At 45.5% G+C, this 25,534-nt stretch overlaps 1 protein-coding gene across 1 annotated transcript; it reads left to right on the forward strand.

Moving 5' to 3' along the window:
• Positions 1 to 1,925: 1,925 nt before the first annotated feature.
• On the forward strand, positions 1,926 to 20,038 carry LOC120918371 (cell wall protein IFF6-like). The gene is made up of 3 exons (XM_040329915.1): positions 1,926 to 1,971; positions 15,490 to 17,042; positions 19,904 to 20,038. Exons 1-3 carry the CDS (start codon positions 1,926 to 1,928, stop codon positions 20,036 to 20,038), a joined length of 1,734 nt encoding a protein of 577 aa, XP_040185849.1.
• The last annotated feature ends 5,496 nt before the right edge of the window (positions 20,039 to 25,534 follow it).

Here is a 25,534-nt window from a genome sequence, read left to right on the forward strand (position 1 = left end):
AGTCATAAGGACGGTGAGGTGGTAGGGAGTCGGCCCCCTTTTTGCTGAACACATCGAGGAACTCGTGATAATGTTCCGGGACGGACTGGAGTAAACTGGGATCGGTGTTCAGGCATAGCAGAGTGGGAGAAAAACTAGGTACTTTAGGTAAACAATATTCTTGACAGTACCGAGAAGGAAATCGCAAAGTTCCAGAGGACCAATCAACCTGAGGGTTATGAATCCGGAGCCAGGGAATGCCAAGAATTACAGGAAAAAGAGGAGAGGAGATCACATCCAAAATTAATAATTCTTTATGATGAGCGGAAGTAGTAGCGGGTAGAGGAAGGGTTTCTTGTGTTACTTGTCCTGATTTAATGTGGGATCCATCAGCTAGAAAAACGGAAAGTTTGAAGTTCTTCCTTCGGAGAGGAATATTGTGTAGGTTGGCAAAGGCGGCATCAATGAAGCAGCTGCAGGCCCCGGAGTCAATAATTGCGTTGACCGGAATCGTTCTTCCTTGGAGCTGAAAAGACAGAGAGAGAGCAAGGTGGTTTGTATTGACTGGGAGAGCGGAAACGTTGAGAGAAACAGAGGAATGGCACTTACGCATCTTGGTGGGACAGTTGGCGACGTAATGACCGGGCTCACCGCAGTATAGGCATAGATTCAGTTGACGACGGCGTGCTCGTTCTTCTGGAGGCAATGTGGGTCGCATGACTCCGAGTTGCATAGGCTCAGAAGTATCTGGAGGGGAGCTGGCAGGACTTGGGCAGACAGGTGGTTGATATCGGGATGCAGGCATGGGTGCTTTGGTAGTGACCCAAACTGGACGATTTAAATGAGAAGAACGTTCGGTCCGTCGTTCCCGTAAGCGTCGATCAATCTGAATAGCCTTGTCGATCAAATCTTCTAAGGTATCAGGAACCCCGATGCGAGCCAGTTCATCTTTTAAGGCCTCTGAAAGTCCCAGGCGGAACTGGTGTCGCAGAGCTGCGCTGTTCCACTGAGTGTCCGCACTCCAGCGGCGAAAGTCCGCGACATAATCCTCCACTGCTCGGCGGCCTTGTTGAAGTGCGAGCAGGGCGGCCTCGGCAATGGTAGTCCGCTGAGGATCATCATACATTTGTGCCATGACCCGAAAAAAGGCTAGTAAAGTCTCTGTGTTGGTGCCATTTTCTTCCAATAATCGGTGTGCCCAAGCTAGGGGCTCTCCTTGAAGAAGAGAAACCACAAATCCCACTTTAGTGGCTTCTAGGGAAAAAGTCCTTGGTTGAAGGGCAAAATATAATTGACAGGCATTACGAAAATCCCGGAATTTGGAACGATCCCCGGTGAATCGCTCTGGCATCGGAACTCTGGGTTCGGGCGGTAGCATTACTACGGATGGAGCAGAGGCCGATGGAGATGATCTGGCAGCGGATGTAGAAGCTGTGTCTCCGGATAGGTTCTGTACTTGACCTTCCAGTCGCATGTAGCCGTCCTGTAGGTTCTTTACAGCTTGTGTGAGGGATGCGAGGTGTTTGCAAATCTCCTCCATGGCCGGGGCCATTCCTGAGGGCTCTGTCATGGCTGTCTGATACTGTTATGTATCACGTACCTGGTAGCCAGAGCCCGATGGTAGGAGAAGGCCTCTCTTACAGCTCCGGCTCGTGAGCTGCCGGATTGGGAACAGCAGACTCAGGAGCCTGGCGGGGTAGGAGTGCCGGCGTGCTGGGTAGGTGAAGCAGGTGCTGACTTCCTCTGGACGGGTAGGCTGGAAGGTGATTGGATCACTGATAGCAGACGGAAGCGGAGTCAGGTAAGCCGGGTCACAACAGATGGTTCAGGTAATCAGGTGCAGCAGGCAGAAGAGTAACCAGGGTACAAGCAGGAGGGTCTGGCAATGGTAGGTCAATCAGAAGAGGTGGTCAATGGAAGCCGAGGTCAGGATCGGAGAGGTATGGATGGTCAAGCAAGCCGGGTCAAAGTTCAATCAGAGGTTCAAATCAGGTAAGCAGGTTCTCAGGTTCAAGTTCAATCAGGGACTGCAGATCAGACAGCAACTTGCAGGAAGCAAGGACTGAGCTTTTAAAGGCGTTTTGGCGCCAAGGAGGGTTCACGTGCACGCGCGCGCTCCCGCTGCGCACGTGCGCGCGCGCGCGCCGCTGACGCACGCGCGCGCGCCGCTGACGCACGCGCGCGTCCCGCTGATGCACGCCGCTGTCTCAGCCCAATGCTGGGCTGACGATTTTGGAAGGTGAGTCCCTGACAGGATCGCACCATTTGTTGCGCCTACTACGCAGACTTATTCCATTTATCCCCAAAGAAGACGTAGCAGTAGTGGTGGGAACAATCGTGAATTCCAGACTGGACTATGCAAATGCCCTTTACCTCGGGCTCCCAAAAGTACCAAATCTCCCGTCCGCAAGTCGTTCAGAATACGGCCGCCAGACTGGTGGGAATCAATCTCACCTTCGTTGAGAACCCTTCACTGGTTGCCAGTAAAAGACAGAATTGTATTTAAAGCACTCTGCCTGACACATAAGTGCATCCATGGGAAGGCGCCGCAATATCTTTGCGACAAGATAGAACCTCACAATTCTAATCGCGTTCTGCGATCCACTGACCAAAATCTGGTCAAGGTGCCAAAAACCAAATACAAGTCCAAAGGAGAAAGAAGGTTTGCTTTTCAAGGTCCGAGACTATGGAACGCTTTACCAACCAGCGTTCGGTTGGAGGAAAACCACCTGACTTTCAGAAGACGGATTAAAACTCTGCTCTTTTGATGTCATGAGACACGAAACATCAAGCGCCCAGAGGCGATTCAGTTCGCATGTGCCGCGCTATATAAGTTTTTCATTCATTCATTCATTCATATACATTCCACCCCACCCCACTAAATCCAACAATGTAGCCAAAAAACAAAATATCCCCATATGAACCCACATCTTCAGTTAGCCAGATATGCTTTCAAACACTTAATTAGACATCTACATTCCTCTTCAAACAGCCACAGATCTGCAATAAAAAAAATGCAGTAAAGTGGGGTTATTACCCCATAGCAAGAGTCTTCCAGGGAAACAGGAAAACAATCCATCTACTCTGAGAGGGAGACAGGATGCAGGGAATAGCAACACACATGCAACCTATGGAGCACACGCCAGGAAAACCACAATATAGATGAGGGGCAGCCAATATCCAACGCTTACAACATGACCACCCCTTGCAATGTACTGCCTACATCTGTGATACTCGAGGGGTGGGTTTAGGTTGCCCACAGCAGATTGCTTAGGTTTTAAAAATAAGTGGATAGAAGATGAAACATTTTAAAGACAACATAGCCCCAACACTTAGGACACCTAAAAGAAGGTCTAATGATGCCTCTGCAGCCATGCAACTACTTTTAAATGAAAACCAACAGTCAAAGTCTCCATATTTCTACTATAATAGGCTTACATTACAACAACCAGTGCTAAATTAGCCTTAAAAGTTCGTACCTTACAGGCACATCAAGACAATGGTGCCAAAACCACACAATCCTATGCCGATATTTACCAGAACTGAAAACAACTAATTCTGTTATTTTTTTAAACCTCCCTCCTCCAACTTATGCCTGCCTACTCTTGGGTGAGGTTTTCATATAGTAGAAGATGGTGGGAATATTCTTTAGGCCTACTGCCACACACCAACCATTGAAAATCCCACGCTAAGCACTTGCAATGCCAGGTTCCCATTTTAAGTTATTGTCCGATTTTGTTCACACGCACTCAGCACAGGACACTGCCAAAGTGCTTGAAATGTGCCTGGAAGATGGATCCCATACAATTATTTTTGTACAGTCAAGTGTCTGGCTTAAGACTTCAGACTTATAGCAGCTATAAAAGTAGATGCAGCTGTATTACTGAAGATTTGAAGACCAAACCCCCTCTACACTATGGTGGACAGGAAACAGATCCTATAAAACAGCACGGGAAGTTGGCCCATGGAGAAGAAAGGACCAATGCTCTGTTTGCAACCATTAGTGCTTCCTTTTCATCACTAATCACTATATGCTCATCATGATTATGTACTTATAGCCAAGTCATGAATTCCTGCGTGACTGCTCACAATTACAGACACGAAGGTTGGGGGTTCTCAAGTCCAATGTCTTGCCAGGGTTACCAGCCAGAGACACTGTGCTGCTGAGCCAGTCCCACTTCCAACCTGCTCATTGGACAGTAAATACATATCAACGTCTCTGTCCAATGATCAATGAGATGACCCAGGAGGCAACAGAGCTAACCCAATAATTAGTAATGCTAAACCAGGAAGTAGCAGAGTGTTCCTTTTGACTAGGAGAGGCGTGTTATCAGGGGAGGTTACACCTAAACATACACTAGATTACCAAAAGTATTGAGACGCCTGCCTTTACACGCACATGAACTTTAATGGCATCCCAGTCTTAGTCCGTAAGGTTCAATATTGAGTTGGCCCACCCTTTGCAGCTATAACTGCTTCAACTCTTCTGGGAAGGCTGTCCACAAGGTTTAGGAGTGTGTCTATGGGAATGTTTGACCATTCTTCTAGAAACACATTTGTGAGGTCAGGCACTGATGTTGGACTAGAAGACCTAGCTCGCAGTCTCCGCTCAAATTCATCCCAAAGGTGTTGTATCGGTTGATGTCAGAACTCCTGTGCAGGTCAGTAAAGTTCCTCCACCCCAAACTCGCTCATCCATGTTTTTATGGACCTTACTTTGTGCACTGGTGCACAGTCATGTTGGAACAGGAAGGGGCCAACCCTGAACTGTCTGCACAAAGTTGGGAGCATGAAATTGTCTTGGTATGCTGATGTTCCTACACTAAAACTAAGGGGCAAAGCCCAACCCCTGAAAAACAACCCCACACCATAATCCCCTCTCCAGCAAATGATTTTGACCAGTGCACAAAGCAAGGTCCATAAAGACATGGATGAGTGAGTTTTGGGTGGAGAAACTTGACCGGCACATAGTCCTGACCTCAACCCGATAGAACACCTTTGGGATGAATTAGAGCGGAGACTGCAAGCCAGACCTTCTCGTCTACATCAGTGCCTGACCTCACAAATGCACTTCTGGAAGAATGGTCAAACATTCCCATAGACACACTCCTAAACCTTGTGCACAGCCTTCCTAGAAGAATTAAAGCTGGTATAGCTGCAAAAGTTGGGCCAACTCAATATTGAACCCTATAGACTAAGACTGGGATGCCATTAAATTTCAAAGTATTTTTGGTAATAGAGTGTACATGTATTGCAACCAAATATTTAGTCATTTGCCTGGAGTTTCACTATTCTTTTAAGCACAGCCTAATCTTAAAACAGATCTTAATTTATAACCACATATTTAAAATTACAGCTAAAGCTTTCAAAGGGTCAGCAGACCTAGAAAAACAGGCAGATGCAAATCTTGACCTTTCATGTAAAAGATGAGCTTCATTACACCTAAGAATTCTTTCTCAGCCCCTTTAGTGGTCCTCCGGTGTGAAAGGTGGCCTATTTGACCAACAAAAGGTGGATGGGGTTGAGCCAAGCTTACAGGAAACGTTGGGAGTTTCATACAACTTCAGCTGCCAATAGGATATACTGATCCTATATGGTTTGAACTGCCCAGGTTTACTTTAGAGGACACATTTGGGCAGATGTTCAGTTGGCTGCCATAGGCTTCCCTATGAAAATTGGAACACATGCACTTTGCATTTTCCTATAACTGTCCCTGAAAATCAGTGACAGTTGGCAGCATATGTTTCCCTTTGTTTCCCACCCAGCAGTCTTAGGGAAGAGGTCATTGCATCCTGCGAGATCAGCTCACTCATCCTCTGAAAGAACCCACCCGGTTCCAAACATTCCAGGGAAATTGTGGACATTCAGGTTCATTGAGAGCACACAAGTAAACGTACACAGATATATTAACCACAGAGGAAGGAGCATTCGAGTTTTACCTTCTTTACTGCATGCTGCAGGGGGAGAGGCCAGGCTGTGCTGGCCCTGCAGGCAGCGAGAGGGAGCAGGCATAGGGCCAGCTGTTTAGCTTGGACACCAGCATGATTCGAAGGGGGAATCCTTCAAGCATGGATTTATTATTTCCTGCTACTAAAAATGAGAATCAATTCCAGTTAGATATTCATTTACTGGATGTGGAAAATGGCTGCTCATTTCAGAGCCTCTGACACACTGAGGAAGGGAATAAATAAAATGTCTGTCGAGACTCCCTTAACTCTTTTTATGCCGCATTTGTAACATGATTTTAAGTGACATTAAAAAAGAAAGGACAAGACTGACCCGTATAAATTAAAAAATTGTATCCCTCCATAAATACTAATATCACTGGTGTGCGCAGCCTATTGCATTAGGGTGTGCACCCCAGAAAACAAACACACATGCGTGTATCAGAAGAGCAGTGGATGTGTCAATAAAGATTGGTGCCAGAAGAGCAGTGTACGGTATCGGTCATTTTTTTTCCAATATTATTTTTTATTCATTTTTTTAAAAATTATTTAAGGAGCCCCATTATGGGGCTTTGGTGAAATATCAAGATAATATAAGTTAAGAATGAAGACAGGAGCGATCAGTACAGTTTATTTAGAAAAGGAAGGACGGTTAATGACATATTTACCAGCCCCTTCCCCGCTCCTGAGAGGAAGGGAAGCTGACAGCACTGCAGGCGGAGACAGGAAGCAGGGGCAATCTGCACCACACAGGTTGATTAGGGTGTGCCCAGGTACACCTGGCACACCCTGTGCACACGCCTATGTCTAATATGTTTCTTGGATCCTTTAAAAAAACAAAAACATTTTTTACAAAGCCACATCACTAAAAACTTTTTTTAGTTGTGGTAAGACTCTTGGATTTTGGGGTCGCCTTCAGCAAGATTCCTCTGCTGGAATTCCTAGCTTTGCCCCTCTCTAACCCCACGCCTTCTGCTGCTTCAGAAAGTCCTGCTCCTCCTGCTGCATTATTCATAGATTAGCTTAAAGTTTTACTAAAACCAGGACCCTGCATTCACTATATCTGGTCTCCCACAGTACACAGAACATGGAAATTTATTATTTTGGTAAATAAAAACTGCTAAAAACCTTTTCTCATCAGCAGTATATAGCAGTCTTGTGACTTCTATCAGCGTCCAGCTGAGCACTGGGTAAAGCTTGTAGGAGGAGCTTTCATTCTCCCCTGATTGTCCTATGAGGCTGCATGACCCCGACCCTCTGTCTGGACATGTGCTGATCACATGCACCCTCCCAGCAGCTATAATAGCCACTAGCAACAATCACATGTACAATCCGACCGGCTGGTTGCACCCAAGTTGATCTAGCGAGTACATTCAGCCTGCCCACACATGGGGGTTGATTTACTAAAACTGGAGCACTCAGAATTTGGTGCAGCTGTGCATGGAAGCCAATCAGCTTCTAACTTCAGCTTGTTCAATTAGGCTTTTTTAAAAAAAATAAAAAATAAACACAACGGTAGGCTGATTGACTATCATATTGGATAATGCATGCAAGTCTAAATGTTCTGTTTAAAAACTTTCTCCTGCTAGAGAAAAGTCCAACCATAGCTGCCAAATTTTAGTAGGAATTTTAATCTAAATTAAGCATATGACTGGAGAAAAGAACACATTTTACACTTAAGAAGAAAGAAAGAAAGAAAGAAAGAAAGAAAGAAAGAAAGAAAGAGAAAAGAAAAACCCTGGCTGTGGGTGTTCTGTCAGATTAGGGGGACCCGTCTGTTTTCGTGACGAAGTGATGTTCCGTCACGGCCATCTTGATACACCCGCACTTAAGTCGCCAAGCGATAATCTTTTTACATGCACCGAAATCTTTCATTTCTCAATTTTTACCACTAAACTGAGCTTTAACTGTCAAACAACAACTTCTCCATGCCCTTGAAGAAGGGATACGTGTTAAACCTCCTGAAACGCATCAGACTATAGGAGAAATTTTTCTGAAATTTAAGTAGCTCTTTTTGAGCATGGTACCTTATTCACATGCTGTATTATATGTTATGTATGGTGAGGTGTTAAACCACTACACTTTTTAATCTTCAAACATGAATACTTTTTATGTTTTATGATACATTGTGTACAAGAGTTTGCCCGTGAAGCCCCGTAGTACCGGGGGGCACTTTTGGTTCTCTATTTACAAGTATTGGGGTGTTGGCAACAAAATAACTGGGAATGTTATATTCTTTATGGTGGTTCTTCCTTTATAATCATATTGTCAAATACAGTATTTGGAAATACTGTGGTGGAATTACCAGGGTCGCAGCAGTAGCACTTGCGACTGGGCCCTGGCATTCTGCCACTGTCAGGGGGCCCCAGCGGGGTTGCTAATCACAGGTGAGCTGAGCATGTATCTCTCATACAGCTCACATCCATCATTGACAGTTCTCCCTATCTCCTCTCTCGCACGGGATGAGAAAGGAGAGATCCGATTTGCTCTGTCTCCAACTCCCCTCCTCTCCTGTGTGTGCTCTGCGGGAAGCGTGAACTTCTTAGCTTCACACTTAACTTTCAGCAGAGCACACACAGGAGAGGAGGGGGGGTTGGAGACAGAGCAAATCGGCTTTTTTCTCATCCCGTGCAAGAGAGGAGAAAGGGAGAACTGTCAATGATGGCTGTGAGCTGTATGAGAGATACATGCTCAGCTCACCTGTAAATAGCAACCCCACTGGGGCCCCCTGACAGCGGCGGAATGCCAGGGCCTAGTTCCAAGTGCGACCCTGGTAATTCCGCCACTGCATCTAAACTTGCAAGTACCTCCAACACTCTCCTCCCCCAGACTGACAATGCTGCTGTCCAGAGGTGCCCCCTGAGCTCCTTAATCCAGAGTGTAGGCACTCTAATAAAGGAGGTGTGTTACCGGCCAGGACACCAGGTTAAAATAGAGGGGGGAAAAAGCCTACAAAAAGAAAACGAATGTAGCCACCATATCAAAGGACTGGAAAACTGCAATATTACATTTTTGGGTTTTATACTGCTTTAAGTCCTGCCTCTCACATTTCTGTTGGCCAATCACCATGATAGGCAACCTCATTGACCAAATGGAAAATGCAGAAGGAGCTATAGGGCAGTGCTGAAGCTTAGCATATCAGAATAGTTTGGCATTTTGATACTCTGCAGGCTTTTTGAGGCCGCTAAAAAGGTACCCATATGTGCCTGCACTTTACACCTGCAGCAGTTTTAGGGTTTTTATTTTAGAAGACAAAGTCTCTTTAAGGATTTGAAAGAATAAATTATATGAGGTACACATCATACACAGGGAAATCATCTGTTTAAATTTAATCTATTTGCTGTAGACAAAAGGGATTCTAAATGATGGAAAGTTAAATGTTGCATCACATCCCAGAAATTAATGTCTTGATTAGTTCCGTAAGGTGAAATTAATACTGTTTAAACATAATACAAATATGCACGCAGTGAGCCGCAAGCTAAAAAAAGAAAAAAAAAAATATGATAAAGGGAAGTGGGCCAAAATGCAAATAAAAATCATTGAAATTTTGCACTTGTATGTCGGTGGAATAGAAACTACCATCAATGTTGCTAAATGCTAAAATATTTTATATATATATATATATATATATATATATATATATATATATATATATATATATATATATATATTTTTAACATAGCTACTAAAGCAATACTAGGCTTCCTGGTTTGGAACTACTATCCTAAAGCCAGAGCTCTTCTAAAAGGTAGTCGATAGGAAAATTCCAAATCATCATCATCAGTAGGTCATTAGTCTACAGAAAGCATAGGCTCTACACCCATTTAAGTCTATTTGGATGGATTGGGCACTGGAGACCGAAGAACTCCAGTGATAAGCATTCCAATAACTTTCCCAGCGGGCCCAAAGCAATTCCCTGAACATGTAGCTATGGCCAAAATATTGCAAATAACAGGACTGCCTCTTTACTATTCCCATGTGTACTCTATATTATTAAAATGTCTGCTGTGGCCATTTAAAGGAGAAGTACAGCCATAGCTTGTTTGGCTGTACTTCTCCTATGGATCACAGGAATGCAGTTCATTCTACACGCCTGTGACCCATTTTCAGCAGACAGCGAGCTGAAGTCTGCCGACGTCGCAGGGCTGGTTCAGGCTCGGGCAAAATCGTGACAATGGAGTCAGGATCTGCCCACATGCCTGGAGCAGCACCTAGCTCAGCTGCATAAAAATACATTACAATAGGTGCACTAATCGTTAGGATGGGTCAATGCATTTTACAGGTACCCTGCTTCTTCGGGACCAACAAGGTCAAGTACAGTAGAAAAGCCTATTGGTATAATTAAAAACAGATCCATAGGATAAAGACCCATGCAAAATGGATTGGAGGAAGGAAATGAGGTCTGCTAGCGCCCACTGGTCCATGGGTGAATAACCCACCGGTATGTAAGTAATGTCTAACCAAAGTGGTCAGACAGGTATAAATTTCATAAGAATAGTCTACATTTAGTGCGGATAAAGTAAGGTGAATTCAAGATGAAGCAAAATGCTTAAACTGAAAGGCCAATTAACCTCAAACTGAAATCAAGAGAGCCAAAATATCCTTAAATTAGTGCATGAGCTAACAAACACTGGAGTGGATATACTAGCTGTCAGCCCATATAAAGATGCATTATCCATGCTGGGCTATCATTTATTTGTCCTGCTGACAAGTGGCTATTATACTCCATGCATCCTTAACATGCTTGGATCCCAATCACTGGATTCAAATCAACATTACACAGCTGATGCACTAACTTAAAGGGTCACTAAAGGAAAAAAAATGTTTTGCTGAAATGACTGTTTACAGGGTATAGAGACATAAAAGTTAACTGATTCCTTTTAAAAATGATTATAAATAGATTAAATTATATCATATAATATGCCTCTAGTTTCACTTTCGGTTTTAAACTGGTTTCATGTTTATGTGAAGTAAAGAGACCCACAGAACAAAAACAAACAAATCCAGGGCAGTGTTTTGTTTTTAAAATGAATCTGATTGATTCTGAGGAGTTTTAGACACACAGCTTAGACCACAGTGAGAAGCTCCCATGAGTTTTTTCATAAGGAGCCAGACAAGCAGGAAGTGTGGAGATCACAGCAGAATTACAGCAACTTCAAAGCAAAAACGAGCAATGAGGACATGAAACCAGTACTGCAATAAGGTAAAGGAAGCTATTTAGCTAAAAAAAAAATTTCCTTTAGTGATCCTTTAAGGATATTTAGTCTCTCTTGATTTCAGTTTGAGATTAATTGGCCTTTCAGTTTAGGCATTTTGCTTCATCTTGAATTCAAGATACGACGGTGTATCAGGAGATACACCGTCGTATCTCTATGTGAATCTGGCCCAGTATGTTTATTGGGTATGGTGTGGCCCACCATTTTAAAAAAAGAGACCCTATGGTAGGAATATTGTTGGAATGCACTATTTGAATCAAATTATTTGAGCGTGTCTATTTTTCTTCAGATAGATTGTATTTAAAGTTTTGCTTAAGGCAAAACGTTTTTTTTTTTATTGTGGATAGAGTAAAGGAGGAGAGATTTTTTTTTTTTTTGCCAGAGTGCGGAAGGATTTTTTTTTTTGCCAGAGTGCGGAAGGATTTTGTATTTTTGCCAGAGTGCGGAAGGATTTAGTTTTTTTGCCAGAGTGCGGAAGGATTTTTTTAGGAGTTTCCTAAAGTGATTCTAAAACGTAAATTTTTTTTTTTCTTTAAAATAACTGTTTGCAAAGGTTTTGCACAGAGCACCCTTGATTCTCCCCATCTTGGGTCCCCTGCAGGTGCTCCTTGCTGCCCCCCACTCGCATCTATTGACACAGACAGTGGACCTAGTGAGAAGCCTCACTGGCTGTAATTGACAGTAAGTGTCTGAGCCAATGAGGAGCAAGAAAGCAGACAGAGCCTCTGCTTTCGTGTACATAGCTGTATCAAGATTGGGCTCAGGTTAAGTATAAGGGGGGCTTGGGGGGGTGGAAACTGCAGCACGCTCTGTGATCGATGAGTCCTTTGGAAAGGGCCAATCCCAGCAACCCTTTACCACATGATCAGCTGTGGCCAATGGCAGCTGATCACAGAATGTAAACACAAGCCGGGTATTGGCTTTCCTTTCCTCACACTGGCTTGTGTTAAAGTGACATCTACACTGATAATCAGGGCACACGGATTATCAGTGCAGTCCTAACAGTGCCCATCAGTGCCACCTATCAGTGCCCTTCAGTGCCACCTATCAGTGCTGCCTCATCTGTGCCACCTCATCAGTTCCCATCAGTGCAGCCTACCAGCATCCATCAGTGCAGCCTCATCAATGAATGAGAACAATTACCTGTTTGCAACATTTTAAAACAAACTATAAAAAAATATTATTTTTTCTTCAAAATATTCGGTTTGTTTAGCAAAAAATAAAAACCCGGTGAGGATTAAATTCTGCCAAAAGAAAGCTCCACTTTTGTGAAAAAATAAAAATAAAAATGCCATATTAGAACAGCGTTTCATGACGTGCAATTGTCATTCAAAGTGCGACAGCACTGAAAACTGAAAACTGGCCAGGGCAGGGAGGGGATAAAAGTGCCCAGTAGGCAAGTGGTTAAAAGCAGAGTTCCACCCATTTTTTAGTTTATTAAAAGCCAGCAGCTACAAAAAGTGTAGCTGTTGACTTTTAATAAACACACTCACCTGTTCCACAGTCCAGCCATTCGGACGTCCGGAGTCTCGCTCCTCTCTGCGGCGCTGTCATAGCATTTGTGGACACCCGGCCGCGACAGCTTACTGCTTCACGCCTGGGCGCACACTGCACATGAGCGAGTCGCGCTGCGCTCTGCTATTGGCCAGGCAATCTTCTGGGGCCTGTGACGTGTCCCAGAAGATTGCAGGGAGGGAGAGAGGAGTTGCCTAGGCGGCCGGGAAGCAGAAGGAGAAAATGGGACAAGAAGTCCCTCTAAAAAAAAAAAAAATGACATGCCAAATGTGGTATGTAAGGGGGCGAGAATGCTTAAAGCGGAAGTTCCACTTTTGGGTGGAACTCCGCTTTAAAAAGGAAAACTTTTTTTTTTAGTTTGGAGAAAGTGGTGAGGAATTAAAACTCCTCTCGGGTTGTTATTGCTGTCTTTGTCTCCATTAGGGAACTACACCCCCCCCTCTATTTGTTCTGTTTACCATTATTACTAAAGAATGGATGTTAAAAAGAAATTCCCAAATTTTGGATTGTCACCAGAACAGGAAGAGGGGAAATCTTTCAATGGGGACACTAGTTCTGGTGACAACTAGGGATTTCCTCTTCCTGTTGTGGCTTTGGGACAGGAAGTAAAGGGTAATCTCCCCAATGGAAAACAAAAGGCAAAAAAATAAACCGGCAGGGGGCCTCTCTCCAAAAAAAAAAAAAAATGGCTTTAGTTTCACTTTAAACTAGGGTTGGGTGACATGTACACCTTAAACATTAGAGCGAATAAGGTACAGTTAACATCAGGATATGATAATGGGCCACGCATGCTATAAGAGGACGACTCCTCCGCTCTGATGCAAGGGCTGTCCCAGTGACGTAGCAGAGTGTGCGTCAGAGGGGGACGGGGTCACGTGACTCGTGGCCCACCTCCCCTATAAAAGAAACGTCAAAGCATCGGCGCGTCATTCGCTGAGCTGTGCTCTGAATGGATGGATGTTCTCATCGCTGGACCAATCGCTGGAGACATCACCCGTCGCTGGAGAGATCACCCGACGCTGGATAGAAACAACGATGGAACAGCGAGCAGCATCGATCGTCTATTTTCACTGCTGTATTTTTATTTGGTTTAATTAATAAAGTAATTTGTTCTACGGTGTGTGTGTGTTTTTTTTTCTGAAAACTACTATTTACACTTCCTTTGTGAAATGGTAGGGGTACAGTGTACCCCATTACCATTTCACACAGGGGGGGCCAGGATCTGGGGGTCCCCTTTGTTAAAGGGGTTTTCCAGATTCTGATAAGCCCCCTGCCCGCATACAACCACCGGGCAAGGGTTTTGGGGATGAGACCCTCTCTGAGGCACTCTGTCCCCCCCTCTTTTCTGCGGCCGGCCAGGTCAACGTGCTCGGATAAGGGGTCTTGTAGTGGATTTTAGGGGGAACTCCACGCCATTTTTTTTTTAAATTTGGGGTGGAGTTCCCCTTAAAATCCACACCAGACCTGAAGGGTCTGGTTATGGATATTTAGGGGGAACCCTACGTCATTTATTTTTAAATTGACGGCGGGGTTCCCCTTAATATCCATACCAGACCTAAAGGGTCTGGTTATTGAATTTGGGGGGACCTCCGCGCATTTTTTTTTTTTTTTTTACTAAAAGTCCGTGTCCCATTGACTTCAATGGGGTTCGGAGTTCGGGTTCCCGAACCCGAAACTTTTTTTTTAAAGTTCGGGTTCGAGCCCGAAAATCCAGGTATCCGCTCAACTCTACTTGTGTGTATTAAATGTATGACTCCCTAAAGACACTGTATGATGCTCAATGAAAAGGCAAGATCTATATTCTCTGTACTGTAAAACTTTTATAAAAATCATTGGAACAAACTAGGGTTGGTTGTGAGATAAAAATTGTTGGAGTATGGTAGCACACCATGTGCACACCAAATATTTTATCATAATGGCTCCACATTTCCAGGGAAGGGCACAGTGGGCGCGTACCCCCATCTTGCTGAAGACCGCCGAGTCCCTTCTTTGCTGCCTTTGAGTCAGAAGATGTTGATGTGAAAATCATTCTTTTCATGTCTGCAATCCCTGCGTCGACATACTTTAATCCAGTGTTTTGGTTTAATGTATTAATATATCAAAGATTCAAGTAGAATACGGCAAATGAAAACATTTCCTGATACATTTTACGATGCAAGTGGATAGGAGAAGCAAAGCCTGAACCTGAGGGTAAGGATCTGGCTGGAGATCATTAAAACCGCAGCCAAATGACCCTGTTCTGGGAAGAGGCATCAGTCTAGACTTACAAATAAAGTTCTCTCGCCTCCCTCCCAGAGAGACCAGTCAATTATTTTCAGATTACAACAGCAGGGGGTCAGAGCCGTGAGTACACATCACCAGTGTGCGCGGCTCCCCCTTTTCCCTCCTGTCCCCTGTTTATGTTTCCAGCTGTGGATCTAGTCCCAGTGACTGTAACTGTAAATCCCTGCGCCCGCTAAACACAGGAACACAGAGTTTCACAATTCAGATAGGACACAGTCAGCCCACCCAGTCTGACTTTTCTACCTGCTATAACATCTTGCAACACTTTCCTCCATAACCACAATGTAGTATTGGGTAATACATAAGTAATATTAACCACTTAACGACCACTGTATGTAGGGAATGTAAATATCCTGTGTTTGACCATAAGAAAAAAAACAATTTTCTTGAATCCTTATCCAAAAGGACAGTAAAAAAAAAAAAATGTGAAAAAAAAAGTTGTGTGGGGTCCCCCTCAGGTCCATACCAGGCCGTGTATTACTGACAACAGTGCTGGTTGCCATTATTGATTCCCCAGTACTGGGGGTTAATATTACATCCACTGACTTCAGTGTTGGTTGATATTACGGTGTCCACTGACACCAATGTCGGGGTTATTACAGTGTCCACTGACACCAATGTCGGGGTTATTACAGTGTCCACTGACATCAATGTCAGGGTTATTACAGTGTCCACTGACACCAATGTCGGGGTTATTACAGTGTCCACTGACACCAATGTCGGGGTTATTACAGTGTCCACTGACACCAATGTCGGGGTTATTACAGTGTCCACTGACACCAATGTCGGGGTTATTACAGTGTCCACTGACACCAATGTCGGGGTTATTACAGTGTCCACTGACACCAATGTCGGGGTTATTACAGTGTCCACTGACACCAATGTCGGGGTTATTACAGTGTCCACTGACATCAATGTCGGGGTTATTACAGTGTCCACTGACACCAATGTCGGGGTTATTACAGTGTCCACTGACACCAATGTCGGGGTTATTACAGTGTCCACTGACACCAATGTCGGGGTTATTACAGTGTCCACTGACACCAATGTCGGGGTTATTACAGTGTCCACTGACACCAATGTCGGGGTTATTACAGTGTCCACTGACACCAATGTCGGGGTTATTACAGTGTCCACTGACACCAATGTCGGGGTTATTACAGTGTCCACTGACACCAATGTCGGGGTTATTACAGTGTCCACTGACACCAATGTCGGGGTTATTACAGTGTCCACTGACACCAATGTCGGGGTTATTACAGTGTCCACTGACATCAATGTCAGGGTTATTACAGTGTCCACTGACACCAATGTCGGGGTTATTACAGTGTCCACTGACACCAATGTCGGGGTTATTACAGTGTCCACTGACACCAATGTCGGGGTTATTACAGTGTCCACTGACACCAATGTCGGGGTTATTACAGTGTCCACTGACACCAATGTCGGGGTTATTACAGTGTCCACTGACACCAATGTCGGGGTTATTACAGTGTCCACTGACACCAATGTCGGGGTTATTACAGTGTCCACTGACATCAATGTCGGGGTTATTACAGTGTCCACTGACACCAATGTCGGGGTTATTACAGTGTCCACTGACACCAATGTCGGGGTTATTACAGTGTCCACTGACACCAATGTCGGGGTTATTACAGTGTCCACTGACATCAATGTCGGGGTTATTACAGTGTCCACTGACACCAATGTCGGGGTTATTACAGTGTCCACTGACACCAATGTCGGGGTTATTACAGTGTCCACTGACACCAATGTCGGGGTTATTACAGTGTCCACTGACACCAATGTCGGGGTTATTACAGTGTCCACTGACACCAATGTCGGGGTTATTACAGTGTCCACTGACACCAATGTCGGGGTTATTACAGTGTCCACTGACACCAATGTCGGGGTTATTACAGTGTCCACTGACATCAATGTCAGGGTTATTACAGTGTCCACTGACACCAATGTCGGGGTTATTACAGTGTCCACTGACACCAATGTCGGGGTTATTACAGTGTCCACTGACACCAATGTCAGGGTTATTACAGTGTCCACTGACACCAATGTCGGGGTTATTACAGTGTCAACTGACACCAATGTCAGGGTTTTTTGTAATACAATGCAACCAATGCTTATTTTGTTTTCTGTGCGTAGGGGAAAGCTAGAACACCATTCACCTTTTTTTATTGCGACCAGTGTCCCTGTCCGGTGAAACTGATGCGACAATGACAGTAAGGAATAAGGAAGAGCAAACCACTTTAATAGAGTATCACAATATGGTTAAAAAAACTCAGCAGGTACATTCTTTTTTTTCTCCCACAAAAATATCATATAGGCCGCGTACACACGATCGGTCAAAACCGATGAAAACGGACTGAAGGTCAGTTTCATCGGTCCAAACCGATAGTGTGTGAGCCCCATCGGTCAGTTATCCTACGGTAAAAAAAAAAAAGAACTTTCTTTTTAAATTGAGTCGATGGACACCTAACCGATGGGTCAAAACCGATCGTTAGTATGCAAAGGCATCGGTCAAAAGGCCGCGCATGCTCAGAATCAAGTCGACGCATGCTTGGAAGCATTGAACTTCGTTTTTTTCAGCACGTCGTGTGTTTTACGTCACCGCGTTCTGACACAATCTTTTTTTAACCGATGGTGTGTGGGCACATCAGACCATCAGTCAGCTTCAGCTTTATATGCAGCACGGTGCTGGATGTAGTGTTAGAATTTTTTTATAGGGTGAACCTCCACTTTAAGTATGTATGGTTCACTGCTCTACAATGACATTTGCTTCATGGCCACATAAACAAGACCAAAATAGCTTTCCCTGAAGTCCTATCAATGCAGGGCTCACCTCCATCACTTAACCTCCTCCAGCTCCATTTAGTCTTCCTGACCCTGCAACATTCAATCTTGGGTGGGGACTCTGCCCTGTGATTGTTTTCCAGTATTATCTTGCAGATGTCTTAGTTACCGTACAGTTGTGGTCTGCACCGCTCCCAGACAGTGTAGGAAGTGGTTTACATTGTTTTTTTTTTTGCTGTTCTCTGGAACCTTGTGTTTCTGAGGAAGCAGGTTGCTGAAGCCCGCAATCCCAGTTACACCATTGTGTAAATATTATAGTAAACTGAGATGGGACGTAATCCATCCATGACAAGTACAATGCGAATATAAGAGCCTCTATATGACATGCATAAGGGATAATATCACACTTCATTAGGGAAAGAGACGGGGTCTGGGGAACGTATACGGGAAAATGCATGCTATGTGCCTAAAAAGTTCAGCCTACAAAGGCTAAAAGATTATTAAAACAAGTGACTAATTTATGTTGAGGATAAACTTGATTTATTCAGTGTCAAAAGTCCCCTCATTAAACAGCATTAGTAAAAAGATGATGTAAACTGATAGACTCCTGGGTTGGTTTGTAGGAAAGGCAATAGGGTTGTAGGAGGTCGACATTGTATGTTTAAGGAGCAACATTTCCTTACTTTTGACCAAGATGAAAAAAAAATCTATAAAATTAATACAAATCTTAAAGCGATTGTTATTTTAATAGAAAAAAAGAGACTTTACAAACATGTTATACTTACCTACCCTGTGTAGTGGTTTTGCACAGGGCAGCCAAGATCATCCTCTTCTCAGGTCCCTGGCTGGAGCGCTCTGCCCATCACTCCTGTTGAGTGCCCCAACAGCAAGCAACTTGTTATGGGGGCACCCAATCTGAGCTACAGTTCCGTGTATCCATTCAGACACAGAGCTGCGGTTCGGCCCCACCTCCCAACTCTCTCCTGATTGGCTAATTAAGTTTGATTGACAGCAGCAGGAGCCAATGGCGCGGGTGCTGTGTCTCAGCCGATCAGGAGGAAGAGCCCCAGATGGCCGATCCAGGACATCACTGGATAGAGATGGGGCCAGGGCCAATCCGCCCTATAGGCTCACTATGCAAGGTGCTTAGGGCCCCGCAAAGCTGCGAAGGGCCCCCCAAATTACTAGAGGCCCCGCTTGGTGAGAAGTCATTTTCGCCCCCTCACCCCGCTTCTCAACTCGCTGGCTGCATGGGAGAAGAGGTAAGAAGTCAGCACCTCCCGCTTCTCAATTTAATGTAAGATGTCATTTCCGACAGCAGAACACCCCCTCCTTCTCAACTTTCTTTAATGTGACATGTCACTGTCGTCAGCGCCCCCCCGCTTCTCATTTTTAATGTGCCATGTCATTTTGCTTAGGGCCCCAGGGAGGTCAGGTTCGGCACTGGATGGGGCTCAGGTAAGTATTGGGGGGGCTGAGGCAGGTTCCTGCACATTGAATTCTTTTTTTCCTAATACATAGAATTCATTAAGATAAAAAACCTTCTGCCTTTACAACCACTTTAAGATGTCTATAAATACCCAAATTATGCCATGCTTAAGATTTTAACCATCGTTTTCTATACATCTGGTCATTTCTAATGTCCTAAAGAATGATAATGATGTCTCAAGAGTAAGGTATTCCAACTTGTTGGCCCAATTCCTCAATCTCCTATGTGGGAGAGATTAGGATAAAAGCACCTCCTGGAAAGAATGGTGCCAGGTGTTGTCACTTTGATAGGCTGGTGAAATATGGGCAAAAATACCTCCCCAACCATTACTGTAAGAGGAATATCTTCCCATTCACATGTACCGTTAATTACCACTTTCAGTCAGCTCTCAGCTTTTGCCAACAGTTTTTTCATATGGGCACAATCCCACTGCTGTTATGGCAGACCTCCATCAGAGTATTGCAGTGTATTCTATAGATTTATGAATTCAATGCAAAGAGGATGTGGTGGGTTGCAGGACCACGGCAGTCTTTAAAATGGAATGAAAAAGGCAAAACTTTTTTTTTTTCAGTTTCAATAAAATTTGGAAGGGCTACAGCCCAAATTGCCCCCCCCCCCCCCAATCCGTGTTCCATTGTGAATATTTCCCTTCACTTTCTGTCCCATAGCCTAAACAAGAAGTGAGAGAAAACCCGTCTAAAGTGAGGGGATTCCCACATTCAGCTCTTCCTCTTAGCTACTCTCATATTCAGAGCCAGTGGCATAATGGAACTAGCGCAGCTATTACATCTAAAGACTGGTAAGCTGCAATGGATTAAATATGGAGTTACTTACCGGTAACGTCCTTTTCCAGGAGTCTTTCAGGACAGCCACCTTAGAGAGATCCCGGCTCCTCCCCTCTCAGGAAACACCGCCTTCAATCAGAGATTTAAGTCTCATCCTCCCACTGGCCCTTCAGTTTATCACGAGCACCTCCGGCCAACTGGGGAGACACAAGAACACGTCATACAACACAAACATTACAATCTTACCTGACGGTCTTATGTGATGAGTCCTCAGACGTCCAGTACCTGGGTGGGTACCGGTGCTGTCCTGAAAGACTCCTGGAAAAGGACGTTACCGGTAAGTAACTCCATATTTCCCTGGATCGTCTTTCAGGACAGCCACCTTAGAGAGGATAAGCGAGCACCTTACCTTAGGGTGGGACTACTGCTTGCAGAACTTTACGACCAAAGGCTTGGTCCTTTGCTGACAGCAGATCCAATCTGTAGTGCTTGACAAACGTGTTGAAGCTGGACCACGTTGCAGCCTTACAAATTTGCTCAGGAGAAGCACCAGCCCATTCCGCTTGTGAAGCTGCAGCCGCTCTAGTGGAATGTGCCCTGATCCCATCTGGGGGGTCTGACCCTCCTAACTCATAAGCTTGAACAATAGCCGATTTAAGCCATCTGGCTATAGTCCGTCTGGACGCCCTGGATCCTTTCTTAGATCCTGAAAATAATACAAAAAGGCACTCTGACTTTCTAAATTGTCTAGTGCATTCTAAGTATTGGAGAATGCACCTTCTAACATCTAAATTATGGAATGAACGTTCCTGTTCCCTCACAGGATTAGAACAAAAAGTAGGCAAGATGATTTCTTGGCTCCTACGAAATCTTGAAGCCACCTTTGGCAAGAAGGCCGGATCGGTTTTGAAAATAACCCTATCCGGAAAAATTTGAAAATAAGGGGCCCTGATGGAAAGGGCTTCGAGTTCGCTGACTCGTCTTGCCGTGGTAATTGCCACTAAAAACACCGTTTTGAGGGTAATTAGTTTCAAAGAACAGGATTCTAGTGGTTCAAAAGGTTCTTTTGTAAGAGCCTGTAAAACCAAAGAGAGGTTCCAAACTGGAAGGGAAGAGGTTCTAACTGGCCTCTGTCTACTTAGACCCTTGAAGAACCTTGCTATCCAAGGGTCTAACGCTAGTTGTTTCTCTAGAAAAACGCTCAACGCAGAAACTTGTCCTTTCAATGTGCTAAGTGCTAAACCTTTGTCTGCACCTGACTGTAGGAATTCTAGCACTGCCACTGAACTATGAACGTCAAAGGAGCCTTCTGAGCACCATATGTTAAAACGTCTCCACACCTTACAATAGATGTTTTGAGTTTCTACTTTCCTACAATTTAGGAGAGTCTTAATTAGACGCTCAGAAAAACCCCTGCCCCTCAACAATGACTCCTCAGAAGCCAGGCTGCCAGGTTCCACCTGTCTACCTGAGGGCAGCAGATTGGACCCTGAGAAAGAAGGTCGGTCTGGGCCGGAAGGATCCAAGGAGGTTCTATTGCCAGGTTCTTTAGAATGGAGAACCACGGTCTCCTGGGCCAATAAGGAGCGATCAAGATGAGGATCGTATTCTCCCCTTGCAACTTCCTCAATACTGCCGGAATCAGGACCGGAGGGGGGAAGGCATAGCACCTTGAAAATGCCCAAGTCTGGGCGAGTGCGTCTATTCCCAGCGCTCCGTCCCATCTGTTTAGGGAGAAGAAAAGACTTGTCTTGGTATTGCGTTTCGAGGCAAAGAGGTCTATGCATGGTGTTCCCCATCTCTGAACAATCATGTTGAATACCTCCTGCTTTAAGATCCAATCGCCTTCCCTCAGAGTTGTTCTGCTGAGAAAGTCCGCTGTCTGGTTCTGATCTCCCTTCAAGTGGGTTGCAGACAGGGACAATACATTGAGTTCGGCCCACTTCAGGATGGCTTCTGCCAGAAGCCATAGGGAGCAACTTTTTGTACCCCCCTGCCTGTTGATGTAGGCTACTGTTGGGGAATTGTCCGAACGGATTCTCACATGTTGTCCCTGAAGTTCCCCCTGAAAGGCTCTGAGCGCTAGTTCTACTGCTCTCAGCTCCCTCCAGTTGGAGGATCTTAGAGCGTCCTCTTTCCTCCAGGTCCCTTGGACCCACTTGGGACCCAAGTGTGCTCCCCAACCTGAACCGCTGGCATCGGTTGTGACTGTCTTGGTCACTGGCAGGATCCACTCGAGACCCTGGGACAGATTTGCTCCCTTTCTCCACCACCAGAGTGACCTTTTGACCTGATTTGGGATGGAGATTAAGGCATCCAAAGAGGTCTGACTGTGGTCCCAAACCTTCAGAATAAATAACTGAAGAGGACGAAAGTGCAGTCCCGCCCAATGTACTGCCGGAAGTGTGGATGTTAGTAATCCCAATCCTGACATGGCCTCCCTGACTGAAACCTGACTGTTGCTCTGCAACCGTAACATGGTCTTGTCCACCTTTAGGACCTTTTCTGAGGGAAGAAAGACCCTTTGGATCGTTGAGTCCACCACATAACCCAGGAAGGTGACTCTCTGGGCTGGGACTAAACTGGACTTTTCTAGGTTCAGAAGCCATCCCAATTTTTCCAGGATGTCTCTTGCTACCTGAAGATCTTGAACCAATTGTTCCGCTGAGGGTGCAAACAGGAGAAGATCGTCTAGATATGCGACTATCGAAAGACCTTTGAGTCGCAGAAAGGCCAGAACTTCTACCATCACCTTTGTGAAGATTCGGGGAGAAGACGATAGCCCAAAGGGGAGAGCTTTGAACTGCCAATGCAGTACCCGATTCCCAGTCCTTACTGCTAGCCTTAGATATTTTTGATGATCCTCGGCTATGGGAATATGTAGATAAGCATCCTTTAGATCGATCGATGCCATGAAGCAGTTTGGCGGGAGTAATGCTCTGACCGAATAGATCGAATCCATTCTGAATCTCCTGTACTTGACTGAGACATTCAGAGGCTTCAAATTCAGGATGAGCCTGAATTTCCCTGATGGCTTGCGGACCACAAAAATGTGGGAGTAAAAGCCTCTGCTTGTCTCCGGGCCTGGCACCTGGACAATCACCTCCTGTTCCTCCAATTCCTGTAAAGAGGATAGAAGAGCGGAGGCTTTTTCCCCGCATATTGGTAGGTTGGTAATCAAAAACCTGAGAGGGGGATTTGAGAACTCCAACCTGTAGCCCCGTCTGATGATCCCCAAAACAAATTGGTTTGAGGGGATCATCTCCCACTGTGGGAGGAAGGCCCCCAACCTTCCTCCCACTGTTATCGTGTCACTGGGCCTTTTTGGGCTGTTCAGGAGGGCGAAAAATCGCCGCCCCACGCCCTTTCCCCTTAGGTCCCCAAACTTTCTTTTGTTGACCTGTTTTAGGGGTCTCAGATTTCCTAGGAAACTGAAATTTTCTTTTTGCCTGTTGCCCAAATTTCCTTTTAATGGGAAAAGCTTTCTTTTTATCAGCCGTCCTATCCAGGACGGCTTCCAGACCAGGCCCAAATAATAAATCTCCGGTAAGCGGTATGCCACAGAGTTTTATCTTAGACGCACTGTACCCCTGCCACGTCTTAAGCCACAAGGCTCTCCTTGCTGAATTGGTCAGGGCTGAAGATCTGGCGGACATGCGTACTGATTCGGCCGAGGCATCGGCCAGATAGGCCACCCCTTTAAGGAGCGTGGGAAAAGAAGCAAGGATAACATCCTTTGCTGTATTAGCTTCGATATGCGCCTTGATTTGCGTGAGCCAAAACTCCATATTACGGGCCACTACCGTGGCTGCCATGGCGGGTTTGAGATTTGTCTGTGATGATTCCCAGGACTTTTTCAAAAGGGAATCCATCCTCTGATCCATGGGGTCAGAGAGTACCCCCATATCCTCGAAGGCCAGATCTGTATTTCTGGATACCTGAGAAAACGCTGCGTCTAGTTTTGGAGTTTTATTCCAAACTAAACTATCTTCACCTGCGAAAGGAAATCTCCTTTTTAGTGCATTAGAGAAAAAAGGTTTCCTCTCTGGGTCTTGCCATTCTTTTTTAATGGCATTGACCAACACATCATGGACTGGAAAAACTTTCTTTTTCTGTTCCCCCAGACCCCTATACATTTGGTCATGTAATGACAAAACTTTCTTTTCCTCCTGGATACCTAGAGTGGTGTGGATGGCATCTAAAAGCTCCTCCACATCCTCTAGAGAAAGTTTGTACCTTGAGGCTTTGGAGGACTCTCCGTCCAGCCCCTCTGTATCTGATTCCTCCTGGGAATCAGAAATGGCGCTACCCGCTTCTTCCTCAATGTCCTCCGCTAGACCCTCCGGTTTCTCGCCACTACTAGGGAGAAAATCCGTGGGATTAGGCGAAACAACCTGCTGTGCTGGTGGGACACTACTTTGGGGCTGGGGCAGTTGAAAAGAGGAAAAAAGAGCTTGAAAGGACTGAAAGGTACTAGAAAGCTCCTTAACTGACGCCGCCAGCTCTGCCCCCTGTTCTGCTGTCTGTTCTCTTAAAACATCCCCAATACAACGCTTACAGAGCGTTTTCAACCAGGATTCCCCTAGTGTTGATCTGCACACAGGGCACTTCCTTTTAGAGCCATGGGCTGATTTGCTTGAGGCTTTCTGAAAAGAGAAGCAAACAAAAGACAGCAGCACATTAGCTGGGGCCCACCAGCAATAAACACAGGGATCACCAGGAGTGCCCCCCAGGACCAACCACCACCAGGGTCCCAGAAACTCCTATCCCCACCGACCACCAGGAAGGGAAAACACCCGTGGAGCTAACAGGGTATAGGCAGGTGAACACCACCCCAGGGTTCACTTACCTGCGGCTGGCTGGCGCTTTCCTCGGATGGAGCTGTCCTCGAGACCTCTGTCTCCGACATTGCTGCTCAGCGGAGCGGTGGTCCGTTGTCTCCTTTGCTGACACCTCAGACTGGAGAGACTGCACCAGCCAGCGTGCGTGGTCCGCTTTCCTAGGCCGCGTCCGGAACCGGAAGACGCGGCCTCGTGTGGCTGTCCCACCCCCAACCGGAACTGACGTCGCCCATCCTCCGGACCAGCGAGCTCCAAGCTGGCTGCAAAGCAGGGGGGCCTGAGGCAGCCCACAGCGCCACCCTAGGCAGAGAAAACGACGGACCTCCCAGCTTACTCTTTTCCCCAAAGAGACGCTGGGACGCACATGCGGCACTGCAGGTGACGACTCACTAGCCGGCCTGAGCGCCAAATTCAAAAAATAAAAAAAGTAAACTTTTTAGGCAGAAGAACTCAATCTTCTAAAAATTGCCCAATAAGCCTCAGCTTCCCCAGCCATCGGCTCCTGGTTCCACAGCGGTGTCTCCCCACCGGAGGAAACACCATAGCTGAAGGGCCAGTGGGAGGATGAGACTTAAATCTCTGATTGAAGGCGGTGTTTCCTGAGAGGGGAGGAGCCGGGATCTCTCTAAGGTGGCTGTCCTGAAAGACGATCCAGGGAAATTTTTGCTTTTGC

This window comes from Rana temporaria, chromosome 12 (genome assembly GCF_905171775.1).
Source record: "Rana temporaria chromosome 12, aRanTem1.1, whole genome shotgun sequence".
NCBI classification, from domain to species: Eukaryota; Metazoa; Chordata; class Amphibia; order Anura; family Ranidae; genus Rana; species Rana temporaria.